Source organism: Apteryx mantelli, chromosome 4 (assembly GCF_036417845.1).
Source record: "Apteryx mantelli isolate bAptMan1 chromosome 4, bAptMan1.hap1, whole genome shotgun sequence".
NCBI classification, from domain to species: domain Eukaryota; kingdom Metazoa; phylum Chordata; class Aves; order Apterygiformes; family Apterygidae; genus Apteryx; species Apteryx mantelli.
This window is the reverse complement of record NC_089981.1, coordinates 83,531,318-83,556,013: the sequence shown is the minus strand read 5'-3', so window position 1 is coordinate 83,556,013 and position 24,696 is coordinate 83,531,318. Positions and strand designations below refer to the sequence as shown.

At 58.0% G+C, this 24,696-nt stretch overlaps 1 protein-coding gene across 1 annotated transcript; it reads right to left on the bottom strand.

The window, feature by feature from the left end:
* Positions 1-21,502: 21,502 nt before the first annotated feature.
* Positions 21,503-23,654, bottom strand: SIX1 (SIX homeobox 1). The gene is made up of 2 exons (XM_013955650.2): positions 23,095-23,654; positions 21,503-21,791 (listed from the first exon to the last, which is right to left on the bottom strand). Exons 1-2 carry the CDS (start codon positions 23,652-23,654, stop codon positions 21,503-21,505), a joined length of 849 nt encoding a protein of 282 aa, XP_013811104.2.
* Between the last annotated feature and the right edge of the window lie 1,042 nt (positions 23,655-24,696).

Genomic DNA, 24,696 nt, shown 5'->3' with positions numbered 1-24,696 from the left:
AAGCCTGGATCCAAAAGCAAATCTACGTTCATCTATGTTTTTCAGCAATAATCTGGCAAGTCTCTAATGCTGCAACTTCAAGCAGCCGTTTAGGCTAAAATCTCTTTTCTGATCTTAAATATTTAACAAATACCATACAAAGATATGTAATATCTGCAGTATTCATATGCTGGGGTGCAGGCTGCAAATGCTTGGGTCTGGTCAGGGGTTATGTGAGACTTTTCTTTGAAGAGCAGTAGATTTCCGTTGCTTCTTCCTTGGTGGGCATTGCCATACAACATCAACAACATGCAACTGATAACTCAGAGACCATTTGTGCTAACACGACGGCCCACAGACCACTGCGGTAAACAAAACAATAGCTTAAATGAGATGTGGTCTACAAGCTGACTTGTATGAGGCAGAGATTAACAATGTTTATTAATAATTACAAGCCCCAAGCCAGGAAAGCACATAAGCGCAGTCTCATGCCCCACTGGCTTCCCAGGGCAGCCAGTCCATGAATGCCGAGGAGACTCAGGCAGGTACCGACGTACACCACCGGCACGGGCTCTGCGAGGAAACACTGTGGCTCCAGAGCTGTGGTGACCCTCTTCAACGAAAGCCGCCATGCAGGTGAACAGCAGCGATGCATTCGTCACGGGACGGCTATTGCATTCCTCCTTAGCTTGAAAAGAGAGAGAAAAGTTTATCCAGTAACGCTAACATTGAAGGTTTGGAAATAAAAGCTTACAGCAGGGCAGTTTTATCTCTGCTTGACAAAGCCAGCTGCTTAGAGAGGCTTTGGATGGGGCTATTTAAAGGTGACGTTGATTCCCCAGCCTCCTCCATGAACCTACGCGTCTTCCCAGCGGAAAAGCTAGACTGCCGACTGGGGCGGCGAGAAGTGGAGGCCAGGCCACGCGGCGGCTTAGCCGGCTGGCAGCAAGCGCTGCCTCCTGCGACACAGCGGTGTCTGCGGAGATCAGCCGCACGAACGCCCTCCCTTCCCATCCCGAGGCCTTCCCCGGCGGGCAGCCATCCCCGGGGGCGGCAGGGCAGGCAGAGGGGTCCGCAGGGGCAGGTGGCAAGGGCGGGCGGAGGAGCGGCGTGCTGCCTCCGGAGAGCCCCGAGAAGCCGGGCTGCGGGAGGGTGCGTGCGCGGCCCTCCTGAAAACGGAGATTAAAAATGGAAGTGCCTTAAAACCAATCCTAATCTTAATCCTATTTTTATTATTATTATTATTATTATTATAGCCTCCTGGAGGCGGGTACACCGGAACCAAGGCTCTGGGCAGGGGTCTGCGCTCAAGTCTCCCCCCCCGCCCTGCAGCGGCGGCTCCGCGGCGGCTCCGCGGCCCCGGCACGGCGCAACAGCTCCCCCGTGTGCAGAGACGCGGAGGCACCGCGGCCCCCGCCGCTCCCCTCGCTGGCCCTGCACCCGGGTCCCAGCCGCTCACGGCTTGCCAGGGCGTCTTGTTCCTCACCCGACGGGAAGGGATGCGGAACCAGCGCAGGACTGTTCAGCCCAGTGCTTCACATTGCCACGGTTATATCCTGCTTTATTGCACCTATCTAGAGCCCGCTGCAGCTCCGTGTCCGCTTGATTCTTTTCTTTTGCCCCATTCCTTGTGCATGTTTGAATATTTGCAGGTGGACACAGACTCTCATAGATTTCCCTTTTCCCCTTCTCCTGAACAGATGAAATCACAGACTTGTCTTTTTTTTTTTTTCGGTTTGACTCGCAGTCGCTGCAGGAATTGCAGTAGTTCAACAGTCCCGCTGGCATTTGCCTCTTACCAAGACAGTCCAAACACTCGACGGACCACAAAGCCTTTATTTTTTTCACTCACACCTCAAAAATACACTTACTAGGTGTCTTATCCCATCCTTTTGCAACACTTCCCAGCTTGGTGCCAAAACTATCACCAGCTCAGTGCTAACTCAGCCCAGCTATGAAGCTTTCTGGGGTTGTTTCAGGTCTGCAAAGCTTAGCAGGAACGCAGAGTGCAGCCCTGGTTAGCACCACCGTCAGCGAGCAAACGCTTCGCCAGGACCACTAACAGCCGTGCGTGCAGCACAGGGTGGTATTTCTGTGCTTACACCTGTGGACAGGGGTGGTGTTTTGGACCTTTGCTCCTGCTGGAGTGGTACCAGACAGAGGGAAACCCCAGGGACTATGTCTGTAGGGTGGGGGCTAGGACATCTCATCTCCTGGCCTGTGAAATAGAAATGCGGGGCAGTGCTGGCATACAACAAGTTAGGCCTCTTGGGCCAAACAGGTTTTGTTCCTTGCCCCCGCTCTCTGGGTGTCAGAGCCACAGGGTTTCTCTCTGGTTTTTCTGCCCTATGAAAAGGCACGTCTATGTCACCTAGACTCATCAGATCTTGGGCGTTGTTTCCTCCTAGCATTTTCAGTAACGGCTGTCACCCCAAAACACACACATCCCTCTGTTTGCTGTGGGCTGCGATGGTTTGCAGGGAGGGGAATACATTTATTTTCGTAGTGATTTCCACAAGTGTTTGCTGCCCATTGCTGGCCTTTCTCAGTGAGACCTGACGGTCAAAATACCTGTGCGGCCCCCACGAAGGGAACAGCAGGCAGCTGCCTAGCGATGCCAGCAGCAGGGTTGCGGAATGACCTTCCAGGACAGATCCCTGACAAAAATCATGGCCACCGAGCCTTTCCTCTTCCCTCTCCCCAGACAAGACTTGGGCTGCAGCTAATACTGAAATCATCCAAGGAGAGTCCTAAATCCTGTGGGGAAAGAGCTCGCCGGAGGAGAAGCCCAGGTCTTTTGATGCCACCTTGTGGAAACCTCACTATCCTGCTGTCGCCGGTGCCGGTGCCACCCTAGGAGCAGAGCTGCTGACTTACAGGCAGGAGTGCTGATGGCTGGCGAAAAATTTGCGAAGGGGTTAGGTGCAGCTGATCTCATTTAGGCTCAGCCAGGCACAGAAAAGTTGCTTTGGGAAGAAGAGGGTTATCCCAGCCAAGCGGCCGTGTGAGTGGAGTGCAGACAGATCTGCTGGAGTCTGCAGTTTGCTGCGTTATTTAGCAGTGGTGGAAAGCAGTGAGGTGAGGACTGTGAGGTTTGTATTAGATCAACTGATATACTTGGGGAAAAATAGATCAGCTGTCAGGCACATAAGTGCTCTGGCTTCTGCTCCTTGTACTCTTTGTTCCTCTTGTTGCAAGCTGTACGGCAAGATCAGCCGCTCTCAAAAGGACTGAGTGACCTGGAGCAAACCTTGAAACCTTGAGCATTTCAGTCCAAACTGCAACGCAAACCCTTTTATGTTCAGCAGCCACTTAACCTCAGCGAGGCCAAAACTTCTCCCTGCACTGCTTGGAGCACAAAATCCTACATATTTGCCCTTCTGCGCACGTCCACAAAGCCCGATCTGAGCAGCTCAGCAATGACCTGCTGCCCACGTCCTGCCCCACAGGAGAAAGGTAACCTGGTATCTCACCTGCAGGACCCAGGTCAGTAGGCATGCCTGAAGCATTTTATTATATGGACAGGACCAGTGTCCTCATAAAATGCAATTGTTGATGTTTCCGTTTGCAAAAGATCACCCAGGGACGAGGAACCACTGGTTCTCCTGCCCACGGCAATCTTAGGAGTTTCAGACACATTCCTCCCATGAGAACATCCTTGCCACCAGGCCACAAGGTCCTGGAGGACATTGGAGTCACTGGAGGGTAGGAGGGGAACATCTGCCCTCCTGTTGGACCTGGACAACAGCAAAGTCAAGAATCATCAGGCCAGCCAGCAAGAAGCCTAACCCTGTAGCCTAAAGCACTTGCCCAGAATTGGGCAACCTGTGAGCCCATCCTTATTCCAGGGCTGTTCCTACGTTTTACATCTAGACACTCTTTGGATTAGAAATATGAACCACTTGGGGAATCGGGTGTAACAATGGGTGCTTGGATGCACTGGAAATGTCTTCTCCAGTAGGCTGGAGCAACCGGATTTTCCCCTACTCTACCGGTTAGCCAGGCTCGTACCTTGGTGTCTCCAACACGGAAATACTTTGGCTAGGCTGCCAGGTGGATGCACTTCTGAATGGCACTTCGTTGAAGGACAGACAGAGCTTTTCCCAGCCACCGCACAGTGTCAGACATCCCCCAGATTACAAAACTTGTACAATCTATGCCTTAAATCTTTTAGAATATCTTGATATAAGCCCGTATACCCTCCCGACATGCAGCTCACACTTTTTTCAACTTGTATCAGCATCTTCTCCTTTCACACCCGATGCAAGCATCTTAAGGTTATCTTTAATCTGGAAAGAATGGGCTATGAATAAGCATCTTTAAAATTTGGAATTAAATAAGAAGATAACATTTTTTCTGGTGTGTGTTCCTATATTTAACTGCCTCTTCCTTTCAAGCTTACCGCTTGTTATGAACACTATCACTGAATTCCCCTTGGACAGTAGCAATGGGATAGCATATTAAAAGGCATGGCATGTGCTCATGTTTTCTTTTCCTTTAAAAACCTTTGGACTGAACCACAAACTGTATTTTCGTAGGAAATCCAGCTCCTGTGCCCAAGACACCGCGTAGACAGGCGGTAATGTAATGTTCCTCCTCACGCCTGAAGGAAACGTGACTGCCTTCATAAATTTAAACATCTGGCTCAACCGCAAAATAGGTCAGAGCTCATCTGTCAAAGACGGCTTTGTCAGAGATGCAGGGAATTGTATTTTCTGCCACCTGCCTCGTTCGTGGAGCGGCAAAATAAGAGCAGTCGTTCCCTCCGTAGGTGCTGAGAGGGGGTGGCTGCCTCCCAAGTCTGTAAATATTCCCTGGCGGTGGAATAAAGCGGAGCCCTGAGTGATGCTGCCCCAGTTGGCCCCAGTCCGCCCAGTCCACAGACCGTCCGTCCTCGGCAGGGCGATGGGAAGGGCACAACATGGGGACAAGTATGGGCCAGCACCGAGGTGGGTGCCGCAGGGCTGTCCTTGCTCGGGCACCGGGTTAGGGGATGCCCTGGCATTCCCACGGGAAGGTATTCTGGCGCCCTGGGGCTGCTCGCCCGGAAAGCCGGAGCGGCAGCAGCCGGGGCTGTGTGCTGGGATGCCCGAGCCCAAACGTGTCGCCCACCCCGGCTCTGCCCTGCGCATTTATACAGGCATCGTGTCCCTGCGCTGGCACCAGCCTCGCCAAAACCACCCAGACCTCTCCCAGCCTACAGGAAACATCAGAAGCACAAACTCCGTCCTGGAGGTATCACGGCAGGGTATGTTGGGCCTCCCAGGCCTGCCAAAATCCCCAGTAATTAAAATAATTTCCCTGCAGTCAGCAAACGATGCTGCGGCTGGCAGTACCGGCAGCCGGGAGCTGCCTGGGCAGCGCAGAGAAGCTCGCTAGACCGATTCGCCGGGGCAAATCTAGCAAACAGACCTGATTTTTCCCTAGGATCTTTAAATTCTCCGGCCTGGAAATGGTGCAGAGCACACGAATCCGCGGTGGCCACAGGCAGCAGAAAAGGGGGTTGCGCAGGGGCAGCCTGCTCCGAGCGGGAGCTGGGCCCTGCCTGTGCTACGTCGTGGGCAGCCCGGCTCCACTCAAGGCACTCCAGCGAGGGATACACCGGGAAAACTGAGGCAACGCGGTGCGCACGAGGCCCCGGATCCCAGCAAAGAGCTACTAATGGGAGAAGAAAGGAGGAAACGCTGAAAGGCGCAGGGAAAGCGCTAGCCTGGAGACGAACTGGGCCGATAGGAAGTAGTAAACACCCCACTTTTCTTTTGGCAATTAAGAGGGGTCACCTTACCTCCTCGCTGCGGCCAGGAGCCCCTGAGACGCCCCGAGCCCATGGGTGTGGGGTGCATGCTGGACTCCCGGGGGGCACCGCGGCACCCAGAGACCGACCGTGTGGGTGCACACCAGGTCTAAGACCACGTGGGATGCTAGCTGCTTTCAGCAGATATAGTGGATTTGTTTGAGGTTTCCATGGATCGTGCTGTTTGGAACAGGGTGTCCATGGTGCTGGGACACAGGGATGCTTCATCCACCAGCACCTTGCACGCCCGTTTTGGGGGAGACACCTCCCTCCGTCTGCAAAAGCCTCCCCGTTTGGCCCCTGGCAGCAACAGGGCTGGGCATGCAGTGAAGGTGTGATCCCCGCAGATGTGCCAGAGCCCCCACCAAGACATCACAGGGCTCTCAGACACCCACTGTGTCCCACCTGGGAGGGCTGGAGCTGAAACACCAGGCCCTGAGCCAGGGATGGGGTGTCCGCTCCCGCCGTGGGGGCCAGCCTGGGCAAGGAGGGAGGGGGCACAGCTGGTGCCCATTTTCCCCACCGGGAAAGGGAATATGAGACGAATGGGGAAGTTATTGTTTCTGGGAGCTGAATTAAGTGGGGAACAACACCATTCGGAGGAGGAGTAGCTAAAGGCTGCGGTTGCCAGAAGCTATGGGCCGAACGCTGCACTGGCACAGATCCCGTGCCGTCTTTGCCAGCAGCGGGGTTGCGCCCAGCCCCTGCAAGGTGACCCCATTCTACACATCGGTGGCTTGTCCTTGGTCGCAGGTGATCAACCGGTCCTTAGAAGTGGTTGGTCTCGGTGGCTGTTGTTGGGTCCTGAAGAAGCGTCGCTTACCTGAGTGTATAAACCTGGCTGGAGGAACCCGGCCTTGCCTCTCCTCTTATTTGTTAGCCTTGACCACAACGTTTCTAGGCCTGTGAAAGATGCTTATTAAAACAGGCATTTTGGAACGGCGACAGGCTCCCTTCATGGAAATCGGGTTCTTTCGGGAGACTCCAAGGAACAGGGAAGTGGGGATCTTCTGGCTCACCAAGGCCAGCAATATCATATAATCTTACCAGAGGCCATTTCAGTGGAGTCATAAAAATGCAAGACCACTTATTTGCAGTTTCACGGTCATGCCCATCTCTTCTTGGACCAGGACTGTCCTTTAGGTTAACTGCCAGTTTTTCCCAGCTGGCATTTACTCTCCTGATACACCAACACCAATTCCTCTTAGTCTTCCTGCCTCCAAGTTAACCAAAGCAAACTCTTCTAGGCTCCTTCCACAGAACAGTTGCCCCAGCCAGCCCCAGATCTTTCCTTGTGCTTGTCCCACACTGAAGCAGGATGACCCAAAGTGCTTCACCTTCTCCAGACCAATGTGTCCACGTTAGCTGGGTACTCACCTCCCTGCTCTTCCAAGAGCCTCACGTATTCTCCCCATAACTAATCATCTCTTGTGTAGCACCTCCCCAAATACCTTACGGAGGTCCAGCTAGATCAGGTGTAGTATGTCTAGAAACTTGGTTGTTTCATCAAAGAAGTAGATTAATGCTTGGCTGATGCAGTTTTTCTTTGGGAAACATATTCTGTTTTGTTTTCTTCTCCACGTCTACATTTTTTAATAACTAAAAGTTGTTTGAATGACTTTGATACTGAGGTCAGATCGAAAGGTCTGAGTTTTTCCCCTCTATTCAGAAATAGGTGGCACTTCTGTTATTCTCCCTTCTGGCGCTGCTAATTCAGCTCAGTGGATCGACTGCAAATCCTGTAGTTTCCCATCCAGAACCCACCCCAGTTTCTATGCCTTAACCTCCTTAAGTTTTGCTATACACTGAAATGTAGCAATGTCCCTTTCACAAACCATATGCCACATTCAGCAGCAGCGTCCTTACCTGTTGATGAATCAAAGTATTCCTTTTTGGGGGGGCCACAGCTAAATTAGCCCTGATCTATAAGCTAACTTCATTTTACACAGGCTCTGAATGCAAATGACCCACGTTTCTCCCTGTCAGCTCACGAATGCAACTCTTCCCATGATTTTTCAACATTTGCTTTCCTCCCAAGCAGTGAGTAAGCAAGAAAACACCGCTCTGGCTTGTGGAATGAAAATTTCAGAAAAAACCCACGCACTCAGAAACCTCAGATTTCTTGCCAAGCTTTCCAGGGACGTGATCCGGCACCTGTGAAGCGAAACATTTATATTTCCTGGGCTGAACGAAATTCAGACGATCCCTTGGGCGCCGGTGCGACACTCCCGAGCCCCAGTTCCCGGGGACGGAGGCGCTGGGGAGCGCCCTGCCCTCGCCGCCCCGGCGCCGGGCTCCCTCGCTGACCCGCGCGGGGACCCTCGGCGCTGCCCGTGCAGCGGGAGACGCGGGCCGGCGCGGGAGCCCAGTGCCCACGGAGAAGCGACGCTGGCGGCACCTGGACCGCAGCTCGCACGAAGCCCCACGGGAAGCTGGACTTTGGCATCGCACCGACTCAGAAATGCCACGTTTTGCTCCTTTTCAGCAAACTGAAGTGCTTTTCATCTTGCTTTTCCCCGCTCTGAAGGATCCCGACAGTTTTGGGTGTTGTGTAAACTGACTCTTGCTGTCCAAAAATAACAATATTTTGATGCAAAATGGTCAGCCGGCTCTGTTTTAAATCCCCCCAGGCCCCGTAACACCGCGGGTGCGGGGATGCCTTTGTGTCCTCCGGCACGCTGCAGCAGACGGAAAGAGGAAAGAGCTTTTTCCTACCTGAACGCTCGCTCCCGTTACTGAGCCGCTTTGAAGCGGGGCAATAAAAAGCCCCCGGATAGAGGCGCAGAGCTCCCTGCCAGGCCTTTAAAGTCTCCAGCGCAAATCTTGGCGCAACGGTGCCGAAAACGCGAAAGGCCCTCTCCAGGCTCTTGGATCGCTCTCAAGAGCGGGTGCTTTTTTCAGTAGGTACCGACGCAGCGGAAAACTTCCCCGTCCGATCCGGAGGGGATGGACGGGGGAGCCGCTCTCAGGAAGCCCGGCAGGGCCGGCTCCTGCACCGGGGTCCCCTGCCCGCGGCTGGTGGCTCCGTGCAGCGCCCGGCTTCCGGCTGCCCCTCGCTAGCGGTGCGGAAAGCCTTCCTCCTTCCCTACGGAGGCAGCCTGGGCATAAAGTCGGGTCGGACCTAGGTATCCGCACTCCAGCGAAGCCAGCCTGCAGGCCCATTTGAAAGCCAAAAAGAGACACTGGTGCTTCATCCTTTGCTCAGCATGGAATACAAGGATATAAGAAGGATATAAGGAAACTGTGCCGCATCCCGGCCGCAAAGGCTGGGGAGAGGGCTGTACAGAGCCATGGCAAGCCCTGAAATGTCCAGGTAGGAAAAGCAGCAGGCAGAAAACCAGGCTACAAAGTGCAGATCTCCTCCTCCCTGGGGCCAGCTCAGTCTCGCGGCGTGGTGGCCTAAGAGCTGGTCCCAGCCCAGCTAGGCGAGAGCTGGTGCCTGGGCCAGACCCGGACCTCTGCCCAGCTACGAACCGGGAGGCACCTCGGGAAAGCAGAAAAACAAGCAGGGAGAATAAACATCCGGATGAGGGCTGAGGAGGGAAACCAAAACACCGGGCTAAGCCAGGAATAATAAGAACCGAAAACAAACAGAAAAGAGCTAACGGGAGCAGCGGATCTAAAAATAAAATGAAAGAACAACATCGGGGCGGAGGGACGGGATACTTCAGGGGCCCGGCGAGACACGCGGCGCTCCCGAGGCTCAGCCCCGCGGCCGGGGGGCTCGGAGCTGGCGTCTCCCTGCGGCCCGGCTGCGGCCGAGCGGCACGGCCGGGCCGGCCCCGCGGGGCTCTCGCGCCCTGCTGCTTCGCCTCTGCCCCAAATTCGTGATGTCCCAGCCGGAGGCGAACCCCAGTTACCCTGGGGACCGTCCCAAGGCCGCGGGGTGTCAGCGAGGCTCTGCAAAAGCATGTTTGCTCCCGCTGACGTTCGCATCCAGCGAGAGACGAAACCCCTGGAAAATCAACCCCCTTAAGCATCTTTTGCTGGATCAGATTCCCCGAAGCGCTTCAGCCCCTCAGGCCCAAATCATATGGAATCAATAGGAGAGGGGAAAAATATAACTTTTTTTTTTTTCCCCTGAGGAATTAACTAGAGCTTCAAAGACCTTCGCTCGCGGCGGGAAGGCTTTATAGGAGCGACGCCGTACCTGGCCCACATGGGCAGGAGCGCGGGCGGCCCGAACCCCTGCCTTTGAGCCGGGGCGGCCGGCAGACTAGCTGGCGCCGCCACGTCCTTCGTCCCCCCCACGCCGCCAGCCGGGCCCCCCGCGGCCGCCTTGCACCTCCTGCAAGAGATCGCCAGCGCCATGAACCAGAAGGCCGTGCCCGTTCCTCCGCTCTGCTCCGGGCAGCGCCTGCTCGGCTGCACGGCGCCTCGTCGGCTGCCCCCAAAAAATGACGGCTAAACAGGGCTTTTCCGCGGAAACGGTTGTTCAACGCAGGATTGCAGATTTGCATGGCGAGAGTCTGGATTTCCTCCGTAATTTTTGTCGCTGTTGTTTCTCAAAGCTGCCCATCCCACCTGGATCGGGCTTTTCACTAGCATTTTTTCCCCCAATGCTTGATTTTCAGCAGCTAAAATCTCCCCACTTTTTTTTCTTTTGTTTTTTTTAATATTTCCATCTTTTTTCGACATCAGTGGAGGAAATGGTGCTTCCTTGGGGCTTTTGCGCGGGGCGAGGAGACTCCCGCGAGCTGCGAGGTTAGTGATGACGCCGGGGGACCCAGGAGGGGGCACTTGGCCTTGCGGCCCGCGAAGACCCTGCGTAAGCGAGGCGGCGGGGGAAACCCGCCGTGGAGCCACGCCGCCGCACGTGGGATTATTCGCAGAGCCGGTGAATACGGAAATAACGCGGGGTCACACCGGCTAACGCTCCAAAGGGACCTGCTTACCCGCAGGGACGGGCTGTCGGGAAGGGAACACGAGACGGCGCGTGCAGCCCTGGGCGCACCCGGCGTGCCGTGACATCGTGGGGACATCGCCGGGCCGACGGACCTGGCTTTCTCCCGCTGGCTTTTCTCGCTTCTGTATCTTGTTTTGGCAAATTTAACAGGCACCATTTCCAGCGGGCAATTCCGCGCTGCTCCGTAGGAGCGGGGTGCCCGGCACCCCGAGCGTGTCCCTGTCCCCATGCCCTAAGTGGTGATCCCCCAAGGAGCCAGGGAGGGGGGGTCCCCCGGCAAAAGGCGGCGGTGACAGCAGGTGGCACTGCAGCCCCGGCTACGGGCGCCTGCGGCGGCCCCACCGAGGCCGCTGTCCTCCCACGGAGCCGCTCTCGCACACTCGCACGCGCACTCACACTCGCACTCGCACTCACACTCACACCTGGGGCCGGCTGCAGCGGGGACGAGCCGGTGCAGCTCCGCCGCGCGCTGCGGCACCTCCCCTACTCGCCCCCCGAGAGCCGCCTCAACGCACCGCTCGGCAGCAGGGCCCTGGATATTATCCCTAATAATTCCTAATTTGGATATTATTCCTAATTCCAAACGGGGGTGTTTGGAGAGGATTTGGGCGCTCCGGCGGAGGGAAGCCCCCTCCTCGCCCCGGCGGAGGGATTGGGGCTCACTTTTCATGTTGCAAGAGGCCAAGCGTGCCTGATCCCTGCAAATGCGGAAAGCCAGGATGAGAAAAGCAGTCCAAGAAATCAAGGTAGCCCAGACAGCGAGAACATAACCCCCAGCAGCCACAAACCAGAGCAATTTCGGGAAGGAATGGGAGTCGGTGCAAATCTGTGAATCTGAACACAGAAGTTAAAAAAAAAAAAACCCTTCCGTTAGCTATACTGATTTATGCAAGCGAAAGATCTGGCTACCAATATTTCCAGCTGTGCCTGCTAAGAATATAGTGAGAGCTACACCATAACCTCGGTTCCCATCATGTAACTGCCCTGTGAATTGAGCCTTTATTTTTAGCCCGGCTTCCTCAGGGCTCTGAGTCCTCTGGAGAGAAGGTTTTCTGCTAAATGCCAGCCTGCTGCTAAAACTCCCCTCCTCCCCAACATCGCTGCAGTTGTTGGCCTTTTCGACCAAATTTCAGAGATAATCAGGTCAAGGTTTGAGGAAACTAGGATCCAGACAGGGAAGGGAGAGACTGACCCGAGCATCCCAGCGTGAGATGGACAAGCAGGACTCAGATGTTTTACTCTTGGGCAGTAGCTGGTCGGTCGCTTGTGGGACGTCAGGGTTGCTGCAGAAAGAAGGAAAAAAGGATCCTTTCCGCGCGCGGTTCTTTTTGATTTGGCTGGCGTGTTGTTGCCACGCTCTTCCAGACTGGCGTTCGAGCAGTTAGCTGCGAGTTTGCAGCAGCGAGCAGTCCCAAACGCGAGCTGGGCTGGTTGGTCGTGTCTGGTCCCGTGATACCGTCCCTGGCTCGCGGCTGCTTGAGCTCATGTCTTGCAATTAGTGGGTGGGCTCGAGGAGACCACTGCGGCTTCCGATCTCTCGGGGAAAGGGAGAAAATAAGCAGGATTAAGGAACTGCAGAAAATTACAGGCATTTTCGTTTCACATGAGCTGCGCCAGAAACATCGGCCCTGGTGAACGCAGGCCACTGCAAGACGTATGGGCCACGGGCAGAACTAGAGGACAAGGTTACTCATGACAGTCACCCAAATAACTCTGTGTGTGTGTGTGTGTGTGTGTGTGTGTGTTGTGTACACACACACACAAATACGTACAGTTTTGCCGCCTAGCAGTCAACGGGCCTGCGGATGCTGTGGGAACGTTGTGCCTCTGCTAGACGGAAGGGGCGATACCCCACCTGCAAACACAGTTTTGCACGGATTTCTTTTTTAATCGTTATTACGAGAGGTAGCAGGATTGCTGTAAGGGACGTCAGGGATCATGGAGCAGGAGGCGCAGTGACTCGTGTTCGTGCGTTTTTAATGGGGCCAATCTGTTCAGGTGACCCCGGCGCTTGCCCAGCCCCGTCCCTCCGGGCCGCCGGGCTCCCAGCTGAGCTCATCCCTGTGCTGCTCACGGGGTTTTTCCTGCAGCAAAAAGAGCGACAGGCAAACAGCCCCAAATTTCCGTGGAAAATGACAGCTGTGAAGCCACAACTGATCAGAGCCATGGGAACGAATGAGCACGCAAAAATGCTTTTTTTTTTTTTTCGCACAGGCCCAGCTACAAGCCTTTCTGAACTACAAGAGGCAAAAAACCCCAGTGTCTACTTTCTAACTGCAAGGATGGATCTAATCCTGCAAACCTTGCTCATGGAAATGGCTGTTATCAGACGAGTTGTCTGAATGAACGGCTCTATCAGGTGCATTTGTCTAGAGGCACGTACATATATGATGTATTTATGCATTCTGTCTTCTCTTCAGGGTAGATATTAATCATACGTGGTCGAACCTGGACAGCTTTAAAAGCAGCCTACGTCTTGCCCTTGATGCCCACTTTTAAGATGATTTCCGTGACCCACGTTTGCAGGGGCTATTGCACCGCAGCGGCCGGTTGCAAGTCTCCAAGGCCCCAAAGAGGGGCGACAGCAGCCGCCCCTGCGCCCCTGCTCTGCCGCGGCGGGGGCTCAGGCCCCGCTCGGGGGTGGCAAGCGCCCGGTCGCGTCCCCCAGGAGCGTGCAGGCATCGGCCCCGCGAACGCTGCGCCCCTCCGGCCCGCGGAGGAGGCGCCGGGGCAGCCGGCTCCTGCTCGAGGAAAGCAGCCAAGGGCCGTTTCTCCCAACCGCCCGGCCATGATTTTCCCACATGAAAGTGCTCCAGCTTCCAGGCGGACAATGTGACTCCGCTTTAGCTACCTGGAATCCCTGCGGTTTTGATTTTCCGCGGAGAACAATCTTATCGGGCGAGATTGTACACAGAGATAGGGAGCTTTCGGGTAGGGTTGCCGAAGCGCCGCTCGCCTCGGCTCGGCCGGGGGAGGCTCCGCTCGCCGCATTTATTTGCTTTCCCCACGGCGGGTTTCGGGTTCTCCTGGCGACCGTCCTCTCGGCTCTCATTGTTCGAGCGGCCGAGCCTTCCTCACGGATCGCTGCGCAGGAGGCGCAACTTCCACCCGGCCTCGGCCCGCGGCCGCTCGCGGGGCTCCTCCGGGAGGTTTCCCCCAAACGGCGCTTGGCTCCCGTGCCGCCGTGGCTCCTCTCCGGCCTGGCCCGGATTCGGCAGGTGGGGGGCCTCCCTCCTCCCTCCGCGCACCCGTTCTGGCCGCTTCCCCCTCCCGCCAGCTCCTCTTTCCCAACTGGCAGCCGCGTGGGCACCTCGGCTCCGGTTGCACGGGCAGGATATACGGTTTCCGCGGGGGCCACCAGCGCGTAGCTGCGGCTCCACCACCCCAGCAGAGAGAAGGGGGAGGACGGAGAGGTACCCTGAGCAGAGAGGTGGGACGCCAAATCCTCCGTTCCTTAGGGCCCAAATCGTTGTCCACTTCCTCGTGTCCCGTCGGAGTGGGAGAGCAGCAGCCTCCCCATGCAGGGTTTGAACATGCCCGTGTGACTATCTCCATGCTCAGGCCCTGGGAAGTCACCGGGACCTGCAGGAAAGTCGCCGTGCAAGTTGCAGCCCATCTTTTAGAAAATACTCTGTATTCACTTAAAAACCTAGAGTGACATAGGAGCCATCATGCGCACACTGAACTTCACGGATGTTTAATTACCTTCGCTACAGGAATAATTTATGTCTGGGTCCTATTTGCAGCTTTCAGCTTCTAGGTCTCATTTTGTCTCTTCTCCTCCTGGTTTAAAGAGTTTTAAGAAATCTCCCTTGTACTGATGCTTTGGGGTCATGTAACATCACCTCTTTTGCTTCTCTTGGCTAGATGACCAAACCTCATAGATTGATAAGCCAGAAGGGTGAGCAGCTGGTTGGATGTCCTGGGTGTTGTGGGCCTGGATGAACTCTGCTAAATCGGTGCGTCTCCCAGAAGGTCCTCAGGATTTCATCTCAGGCTTTGCCGTGACTTGACTCTGCTCCCTGCTGAAATGTATGCCTCCCATTTGGGCTTGATTTAGGCTATGACTGGGTGCATGGGTGCAGGCCAGAGTGGAGTAGTGGGGATGGTTGACTGCTGATTAACCAACCAAGAGACGGGCTAATTCGGGGGGGAGAGGCAGGGAGGACACTGCTGGGAGGCCAGAGGCAGAGCAGCGGCGGGACACTCCAAGCAAGCAGCCCGCATCTCTCCCCTCACCTCAAGCTACCCTGGGGCTCTTTGAACTTCATCCAAGCTATCCTTCAGCCCTGGAGGCCACGGAAGCAGCTCCCACACACGGAGGTAATAGATATGGTTGGTAGGACCCAGGCTGACACGAGCTTCTTGGCCAGCGTGTTGCGGTGATTGCGCCTGTCCTCTTGGTTAGGTACCACGGCTCCCGGGCACGAGGCAGAGCCCTGCTGGCATGGCAGCATCCCCGAGTCCTTTGCCTGCATCCCTTGCCCCAAGAAATAATCCGAGCTCTGTAAGTCTCTCCTTGGGGAGGTCGGCTTGAGCGGCACTGCTGCCCACGGAAATTCCTCCCGGCTCAGATCTCAGCTTCTCCCTCCTCTCACAGGGGTGGCAGTGTTACGTGTCCCAGCCTGAGCTGGTCTGGCAGTATAAAATGACGACCTGGTTTCACCCAGGCTGCACCTAAGAGCTGCTGAACACCCAGGGCAGTGCGGAGCAGACCAGGGCATCCCGGGCTCAGCAGCGCTGCAAAGGGAACGTGACACCAAACACTCACAGTCCTGTGCCTGCCGGTGGTCCTAGGTAGGATTAGAAGCCACCATGCACAGGGACAGCAGTTTCATTGGCCGAGTAACCACAGACAAATGCTGCCAGCACGTGGTTCCTGGGCCCTGCTCTCTTTGGTTTTGCTCCTGTAGAAGCGCGACATGGGCAAAGCCTCACTAAGCTGGGCAGAAGGGAGCCTCTGGCTATCCGAAATGAACCAGCCAGTGGCCAGGCACTTGGGCAAGTTCTGCAGTTTCTCCATGCCTGAGCCTATGCCAAGCCCTCGAGGGCTCTCGGAAGGGAAGAGCAATTTTTAAGCTTGCACTCCCTCTCTTGCAGGCGCTCTCGCTCTCTCTCTGCTCCTTTGCAGTCTCCGGGAGATTAGACATATGAAGGTCTTAATTCCCCAAACAAACGTCCAATTTGTTCTAGCGTGACGTGGCCCTTGTGTTGAAAGAAGCAAATGCCAAAGCCTCGACCATCTGTGGGCCCTGGTTCTGCAGCAAAATCGCCCCTGGGGCTGCACAGGCACTTCTACGGGTGGGACACAGCCCCGGGCTGTACGAGATGCAGGGCAGTCATCACCACGTCGGTCCCCTGAAGAGGTCCATGAGGATGCAGAAGCTGCTGCTGTGCTGGCTCTCCTCAGCCACAGCAGCTCCTTTCCAAGACCCTGGAGGCTTGGACTGACACCCACCACCGTTACATCGGACAGTCGGACCGGCAGAGGGAAGGCAGGCTTCCTTTATAGTTCTGGAGAAGCACGCTGATGGTTTGCAGATGTGATTTCATTTTCAATTGTTTCTAATTTGCTTGGGTTTTTTTTCCCCCCCCCAATTCCAGAAAAGAGACAATTTCTTCAGGGAGTGTTAGCCACAAGCCTTATTTAGCATTGTCTTTTATTCAATTGTTTTTGTGTTGTACTATTAGGAATATTATATTACATAACGATAAGCCGCGGTCACTTATCATGGGGACTATAAAGGGAGGCAGTGGGGGCTCGCGGAGCACCAGCCCGCCGCGCAGAGCAGCCGCCCCCAGCTTTGCCATCTGCCCTTGCTCCGACCTTCAGCAGGTCTTTCATCTCCCTGCGGCTCAGTTTCCCCTACTGGAAAACAGGGCTGATACATGCTCTAACTATGACCTAAAAAGCCTTTCTATCCTTAAGCTGGAAAAGGTATGGTTTTCCCCATTTTTTCCGCCCTGGGAATCAGTCGTGAGGATTTTCTGTGCCTTTTCTACCATAGTTCAAATCCATCAGAGCCCGAGCAGGTAAAGCACCGTACGGAAGCAATGTACACACCCAGTGCCCTACAGAAATAGTCTGTGCATAAAAAGCCAACCCAGCAATGGAAAGGAGTCTCCCTGCTCATGGAGACATTTTCAGGAAGCTCTGGACATGTGAAAACAGGAAGTCGTAATTGAACTAAATCTGTCTCTTTAACCTTATTATTAGGATTGGGATTACATGCTTTGGAGAAACCTCAGCCTCCATTTAGAATTTGGGGAGGTGGGAGCAAGTGCTAGAGTCCAAGGAGCAAGAGGAAATGTTCCTGCTCCTGGGGATGAGGCAGGTGGCAAGTCCGGCCGCAAGGGAAGCCGGGGTGGCCACGGCCCAGGCGGGGTTCAGCCTTGCACCTTCGGTCCAGCCAAACCCAAGAGCATCTGGCTGCTGCTGGTGTAAAAGCTGATAAACCACTAGGCTCTGGGGAGCTCGATCGCTTCCTCTCTCTGAAGACTAAACCACGTTCTCCTCCATCAAAGGTCAGCAGCTATATTTAAAACCGTGTCCACGTCCATTTGGCAAAGATGACGGTGGCTCAGGCTACTTCGTACATGTGACGCTGAACCAAAGCTCCTTTAGATGCAGCCTCTGCTCTCCTTGCATAGCACCTTATGCCCTAGGAAAACCTGATGGTTTCAATCCCAGTTGGAATAGCAAAATACACCCTTGAAGACATATTTCTACAGCCAGGTTGGTCAAACATCGTGTCAGCTGCACCTTTATTACCTCTGCTGCTGTTAACAACAGCTGTGCCCGTGGAGTAGGTTGAAGAACCACTTCATTTCATGGCGAGGGAGAACTGGCGGTGGCCTATGAACCCACTGGAGGCAGAGATACAGCCCACGCAGCCAACAGCGTTACCCTGCAGTTAGCCCGTCCTTGGATGCAAAATTACGGGCAGTAAAGAGTACCTGGGTAGGCAAACAGCAAGGTTTTACACGCGTTCCCGTGCATTGCCCGCGTGCTGCTCTCTGCTCGCTGGAGAAAAGCAGGGGCAGGGGATAAGCACAGAGGTGAGGGCACACGGTGCATGTGCTAGGGTTTCTCTACGGGTCTGCAGAGTGCAAAGAATTCCAGTAATGGTTAAACAACTATTAAATAATGCTTACAACGTCTTCAGGCTGGATAATAGTGCAAGCAGCCACTGGCTGCCTAGTGCCAGGGAGCCCAGGAACGCAGCCTACCTGTGAGGAAGGGAGCCTGGACACCTGGGCCCAGCCCTGCCTCTGCCACACACACCCTGCCGAGCCCCAGTTGCCAATATTTTCAAAATTGCATGCTCAATATGCAATATAATTTTCAAATAATTTTCAAAATCATATGCTCAAGCCTGGTTTACAAAATACAGAGCACACGGGTCTCCTAAAGACATCGCTGCTCCAGGCTTAAAGCTAGCATTTCAGACACGGACGCGCGAACTTTAGGTATCCAGGCCTGAAAACGCTGCTTTTAAATCCGTCAGCTAAGTGAGCATCCGTTCTTCGCCGTGGGCCTCTTTGGCGGATTTGCCAGCACGTGGCGCAGGGTCACGGGGCTGGGAGCGGGGCCGGCCAGCGCTGGGGCCCACGTGCCCGTGGGGCCGGGGAGGCCGGGCAGGGCCCCGGCAGAGCGGGCTCGCGCGGCCCTGGGACAACGCTCCGTAAGCACGACCCAGGAAATGAAATGAGGAGGGAGCCGGGGGCGGGGGGTGTTCTCCCATTTGGCATTTATTTTAATATGCTGAATTTCCTACTCAGGGATCTAAGCGTGACCCCCCTGCGGGCTGTCCCCAATACTTTTCGCATGGAGATAGGCTAGGGAGAAAAGGGCTGCCAGTTCGACTCTGCGGGAGGAAGAGGCGCTTGCGGTAGAGGTGACCTTTCTAAATCCCTGCTTTGGACAGACATTTCCAATAAGTGCTGAAGAAAAGCCTGCCAGTTCCAGCTTTCTCAGCCTGCTCTCCATTTTCCTTCCATCCTCTCCAGGCTGAATTTAATCCGAGAAGGTTCCTTTGAGCTTTTGTGTGTTGCTGGGGGAGATGTGGGCGCACAAGGGATCGCGTTACAACTTTCATTTCCTGAAATGTTTGAGGGAACATCCAGGGTTTTATCCACACATCAGGCAAAGTTGAGGGCTCGGATTTCAGGTCTTGTCACTCAGCTGTCACCAAACAAATGAGCCTCTCAGAGCTGGAGACGGAGAGAGCTACCTGCTATTCATGACCCCGAAAGCAGGTGATCACTCATGGGAAAAGCAGGTAGAATTAATCATTCTGCTGTTCTCCATTTCCTCTCCTTTTTGGCTGACCTGAACACAGTGTGAAATCTGTCCTGGGGGGGTGAGTGGGGAGAGAGATGGCATTAACTCCTTCCTGCCGATGGAAATACAGAGAAGAGCAAGGTGAGAAACAGCCCCTAGCTCCCTCCCCGGGCTGACTTTGCTGGGAAAAGCTCGCTGCGAGGTCAAACCTGCCCTGACAAGCTCTGGGCAACCTGCGCCTGGCTCAGCTCCAGGGCCTCCCCGCTGCCGCCTGGCCCCCGTCCCCCTTCCAGAGCGGAGAATTTATTCCCAGGGGTTTTCCCCAGCATCCTCCACCCCGCCGGCGATGATCAGCTCAGCCTAATTGCAACCACATCCCTCGCCCCGTTAGGGAAACGGTGGGTCCGGGGGCGGGCAGGGCTCTGCGGCCGCGGGGGGCAGCGAGCCCGCACGGGGGCGGCGTGCGCGGCGCTGCGCGGCGCTGCGCGGGCAGCGCTCCGGCCCTGCAGCCGTGGGGCCCGGCGGCAGCCGCGGCGCGGAGGTCTGCGCCGCGGGGGAGGGTTTGGGCGAGCAGGATTTCCCCCCCACACCCCCCCCCCCCCGCGACCGCCCTCCTGGAAGTCAGCCCTGCGCGCAGGAAGCGGCTTTGCCGCTGTTTGTTTTGAAAATAGCCGCTGCTTAGCGAGTGCCCGCTCTGATTTTCCGCCGCGCAGAGCCGGAGCCCCGGGCTGTATTGACGATTCCTCTGCACCGAGACCGCGGCTTGGAAAAAAAGCAGGAGCTGGAGTTTATCCGTCCTGGGGGCGCACGGAGCGCAGGGGGCTCTCGGCTGGGCGCCCCGGCGGGGCGGCCGGTGCCGAAGGAAGGAGGGGGCCTAATCCGGCGACTCAACCGCAGCAGCCGGAGCCCCGCGCCCTCGGCTCCCCGCAGGCCGGGGCGGAGGAGGGCGCCGGGCCCGGCCGGGCCGCAGCGGGTCGCATCCGCCGCCCCGTCGCGGGGGGGCCGCGGGGAGCTCGGAAGCGCGTCCGGGTGCCGGGGGCTGCCGGGGGCTGCCGGGGGCGGCCTGCCCCTTTGGGGAGTGGAGGGGAGGAATGCGGAGCGCTGCGGCCTGGAGAGACCCTCCTGCAGAGGGTGACATTTCTCCATGGCCCAAGACCCCGAGAATAAACACGGCGGCGACTTAAATAAACACGCACTTAATGATGCAAAACGCTAACAGGGGAGATCGGCATCGTTAGCGCCCAGGCCGGGAAAGGCCCCGCCGCGGGGAGCGGCCCCGACGGGGCGGGCGGCGGCAGCGAGCCGCTCTGCCCCTCCGGGCGCTGCCTCCGGCTCGGCCCCGCGGAGCCGCTCCTGCCGCGGGTCCCTGCCGTGCCCCTCTGCCCTTCCTCCTCTCTGCTCCCTCCCTAGGCTGCAACGAAACCGACCTGCCCCGCTCGCACGGGGCAACCCGTCGGGAAAGCTCGGGCCCGGCCCGGGGCACGTCCAGGGGGGCGCAGCGGGGGAGGCTGGTGGGCGGCGGGGGCTCATCCCTGCAAAGAAAAGCGCAGCCGCGATGTTCTGCCATCAGCGTTGTTTAATTTAGACTGTTTAGGTACAATAGAAAATAAACCTGAAAGCACATGCTATTTTCGGTAACAAATACTCAAGACAGACAGCTTCGTCCGCAGACTCTTTGCAAGCCAAACTAGGAAGGTGGCGAGCAGGGACAGACAGGAGAAGGCAACGTCAACGTGGAGCTGGCGGGGCAGTCTAAGAAATACTCGTTTAGAAGGAAACGGCCGTCAACTTTTATTATTATTAATCTCCTAATTTTTAGCCACATCGATGCATTTCACCACCGAAGAGAAAGAAGCCTGAGGGGCGTTCGCTCACGGGAGCTCTCTAGCTAACCGCCTCGCACATCCGCGTTAAGACATAGGCACTTGTTTAAACTCTAATACTGCAGCTTTTTCATTTCTTTTTTCTTTTTTTTTAATTTAAACTACATCGAAATCTTTCTGATATTCTAAATATGAAAAATGTAAACGTAACTTCCCCTCCCTCCTCCCGCTACAACACAGGGCTCTGCACAGCGGCTTCGCTCCCTCTGCCTCCATCCAAGCTCCGCGGCGGCTCCGCGGGGGCCCCGGCGGCCGCGCAGGGGCAGGGATGCGCCCTGGCCGCCCCTGCCCCACGCCTGCGGCACTGGTTTTTATTCGGGTGGAATCGGATCCAGCTGTTTTTTGGTTTGGGTTTTTTTTTTTTTTTTTTTTTTTTGTAATTCCCGCTGGGAGCAGCTCGTTTGAACTCGAAGGGAAGAGGGTTTCTGCTGCTCTCTGCGTTTGGCTACGTGGAAAAAAAAAAAGGTGATAGTGGGAGACGCTGGGGGGGGGGGGACTGGCCCAGGAGCCGATGCGGGGTCGTGTGAAAAGAGCCGAGAGTCCCGTTAAGAATCACCGGGCAAGCTGTAAAACCGTGTGCTGTCCGCTATGTACAGCCGAGGGTCTCTATCCCCGAGGTAAGCCTCCTCTCCCACGGCGCCGGCCGCCGCGGCCCCTTAGGAGCCCAGATCCACCAGGCTGGACGTGAGGGGTCCCAGCAGCGAGTCCTGGAGCTGGTGCCCTTGGAGGCTGTGCGCGGTCTGCGAGGCGGCCAGGCCGCCCAGGGCGTAGCCGGAGCTCCTGGCGTGGCCGAGGCTGCCCTGCAAGAGCAGCACCGAGTTCTGGTCGGGGCTCTGCGGCGGCGAGAACTCTTCCTCGGAGCTGGACATGAGGGGCTTGCTGCCGTCCAGGGGCGAGAGCTGGTTCGGCTTGTTGGTGGCCGCGTTGTTGTTCTCCGTGTTCTCCCTGCGGGCGGCAGAAGCACAGCGGGGCCGTTACCGCGGGGCAGCGGCGGGAGGCGCCCGGGCCGCGGCCGCTCCGCTCCGCTCCGCGCCGGGGCCCCGCGGCAGCAGCGAGGGGGCCGCGGAGCACATGCCCCCAGCGCATCCGAGGGGCTCGATTTTACCGCATTAGCAGAAGCCTCTCCCCAAGCAACATTAAAAAAAAAAAAAAAAAAAAGAGAGAGAGAGAGAGAGCGCGGCTAATATTTTAATAACGGATCGTCTCCGCAGCTGCCGTTCTTGGCCTCCTATTTAGACAGCTGCGCCGCATCATGTAAACCGAAATGCCTGTTAATTTAGGTGAGGAGGAAAGGTTGCGTAGTGGTGGTGGAGGGGTTACAATTTTTTTTTCTGTCGTTTTAATTTAATTAAAACTTAAAGCACGGCTCCGAGGCCCAGAAACGCCCTGGGAAGGCGCTCAGCGCGCTTTTCTCCGAAAGGGCCGGTGGGGAGGCTCCCGGCGGGGCACAAAACCAGGGGCGACGCGTGCTGGGGCCGAGCCGTCCTCTGCGGCCGCCGGGGCCCGGCCAGCGGCTGGCTCCGGGCGAGAGGCGGCAGCGGGCTGAGCCGGGCCGCGGCGGGGAGCGCGGGGGGAGCGCGGGGGGAGCGCGGCCAGCGGCTTCCAGCGCGGGCTGCCGCCCACGGCGCCCGCTTCTCCCGCTCGCGGCGGCCCGGGCCGCGCCGCTGCCGGCCGCCCGCCCGCTCGGGGCGGAAGGCACCAAACAAAGGCGGGGGCGGCGGAGCGGCCTGGAGAGGCCGCCGAGGGGCTCGCTGCCCCCGGGCAGGTGGGGCCGGGGCCCCGGCGCCGAGCTGGGTGGGAGCTCGCTTCCCCCCCCCCTCCCGTGCGCGGAAAACACCGCGGTGCCAGCGCCGCGGCTCCCCTCCGGGCAGCACGTTTCCAAGGGGGAACAGCACGCACTTATCCGCGGCAGAAAGAAAGAAAGAAAGAAAGAAAGAAAGAAAGGAAGGAAGGAAAAAAAGAAAAAAGAAAGAAGAAAAGCGATGCGGAGGGAGCGAGGTCTGTACACGGCTCGCTCCGCCGCCCCAGCCTGGCGCTGCCCGGCGGCTGCAGCGCAGCGCGGAGCCGAGCAAGGGCCGCCGCGGGCCGGGCTGCCCCGAGGCGGCACCGCGCGCAGCCTGCGCCGGGCTCCGGCTCGGACTCGGGCTCGCCGCGCCGCCGGGGAGCCCGCAGCGCCCCAGCTCCCCCCCGCCCCGCCGCCCCTCGCACGCCGGGGAGAAGAGCGGGGCTGCGACCTGCAGGCAAGTACCTTTCCTTCGCCTCCGCCGCTCGGTCCCGCTGCCGCCGGTTCTTGAACCAGTTGCTGACCTGGGTGGTGGTAAGGCCGGTGGCTTCCGCCAGCTCCCGCTTCTCGCGGGGCGACGGGTAGGGGTTGTGCGCGTACCACTCGCGCAGCACGCCCCGCGACTTCTCCTTGAAGCAGTAGCTGGTCTCCTCGCCGTCCCAGATGGTGCGCGGCAGCGGGAATTTTCGGCGCACGCGGTACTTGCCCACGGCGCCCAGGGGCCGGCCGCGCAGCTTCTCGGCTTCCACGTAGTGCGCCTTGAGCCAGAGCTGCTGCAGCTTGGGGTGGTTGTGCGGCGAGAACTGGTGGCTCTCCAGGATCTTGTAGAGCTCGCGGAAGTTGCCCCGGTGGAAAGCCACCACCGCCTTGGCCTTGAGGACGCTCTCGTTCTTGTGCAGGTGGTCGCAGGCCGGCAGCGACCAGAGGAAGCGGCCCAGCCTCTCCAGGTTCCCCCCTTGCTGCAGCACTTCGCAGACGCAGGCGACCTGCTCCTGCGTGAAGCCGAAGGAAGGCAGCATCGACATGGCCGGGGCTCCGCGCCGGGCACCGCCGGCGGCGGCGGCGGGGCGCAGCGGCGGCGGGCGGCGGGCGGCGCGGGCCGGGGTCGCCGCTGCGCGCCCGGCGGAGCGCGGCCGCCCGAGCGCGGCTGCGGCGCGGAGGGGCGGGGGGAGCCGCCCGCCGGGCCCTTTCCCGTCCCCCGAGCGGGGAGGCGCGCAGCGGCCGGGGGCGGGCGGCGCGGGGGGCCGGCGCGGCGGCGGCGGCGGCGGCCAGGCGAGCGGGGATGCTCGGCGCGGCGCCGGGGGGACTTTGTCGCCGCTCCGCCGCCGCGGCGCTTAAAGCGCCCGAGCCCCCGCGCCGCGCTGATTGGGCGCCCGCGGCTCGGCCCCCGCCGCGGCGGGCCCGGCCCGGCCCGGCCCAGCCCGGCCCGGCGGGCAGAGCCTCGGCACGGGCGGGCGGGGCCTGGCGGCGCGGCCCCGGCCCCGGCGCCGGCCGCCGCGGCTGCGCTTCCCGCCGCCGCCTCTGCGCGGGTGCGGGCGCGGGGGGAGCCCCGCGCCCCCGCCGGCTGCTGCGGGCGCATCTCTGCAAAAAAACCCATCAACAACAAAAAAAACAACAAAAAAAGAAAAACTTCTGGCGGACTTCTGCCTTTCCTTCCTCCTTTCTGTTTTTCCTAATCCCCCACCCCCTGCGCCCGCTCCCTGTCCCCCTCCGATCGGCTCCTTCCAGGCGAGCCCATACTTAATTACCTTAATGCTGGGGATGAATAAATAATGGCTTGATGAATAGCGTGCGCAGCCCGCCGAGTAACGCGCTGAGCGGGGCCGGTGCGTGTGTCCCTGCCCCCCCCCCCCGTCCCGTCCCGGCGCCGGCGCTGCCCCGCGGAGCAAGGGGGCCCCGCGGCGGGTCCCGGCGCCCCCGTGGTTGCCCGTGTGCGGCGGGTCGCCGGCGGCCCCGAGGAGCCTCTCGCCGGCTTCCCCCGAGGAAGCCGGGCGTGCGCCGGGTAGCAAAACTGCACCGACCGGCGGCGCTTTAATTACCCTAATCCTCATTTGCACACCTCGCTCA

Coding starts and splice junctions, on each gene's coding strand:
- SIX1 (XM_013955650.2), bottom strand. CDS start 23,654: ATGTCGATGCTGCCTTCCTTCGGCTTCACGCAGGAGCAGGTCGCCTGC. Junction 21,792..23,094: donor GCGGCGGAGGCGAAGGAAAG/GTACTTGCCTGC, acceptor TGCCGCCCGCAG/GGAGAACACGGAGAACAACA.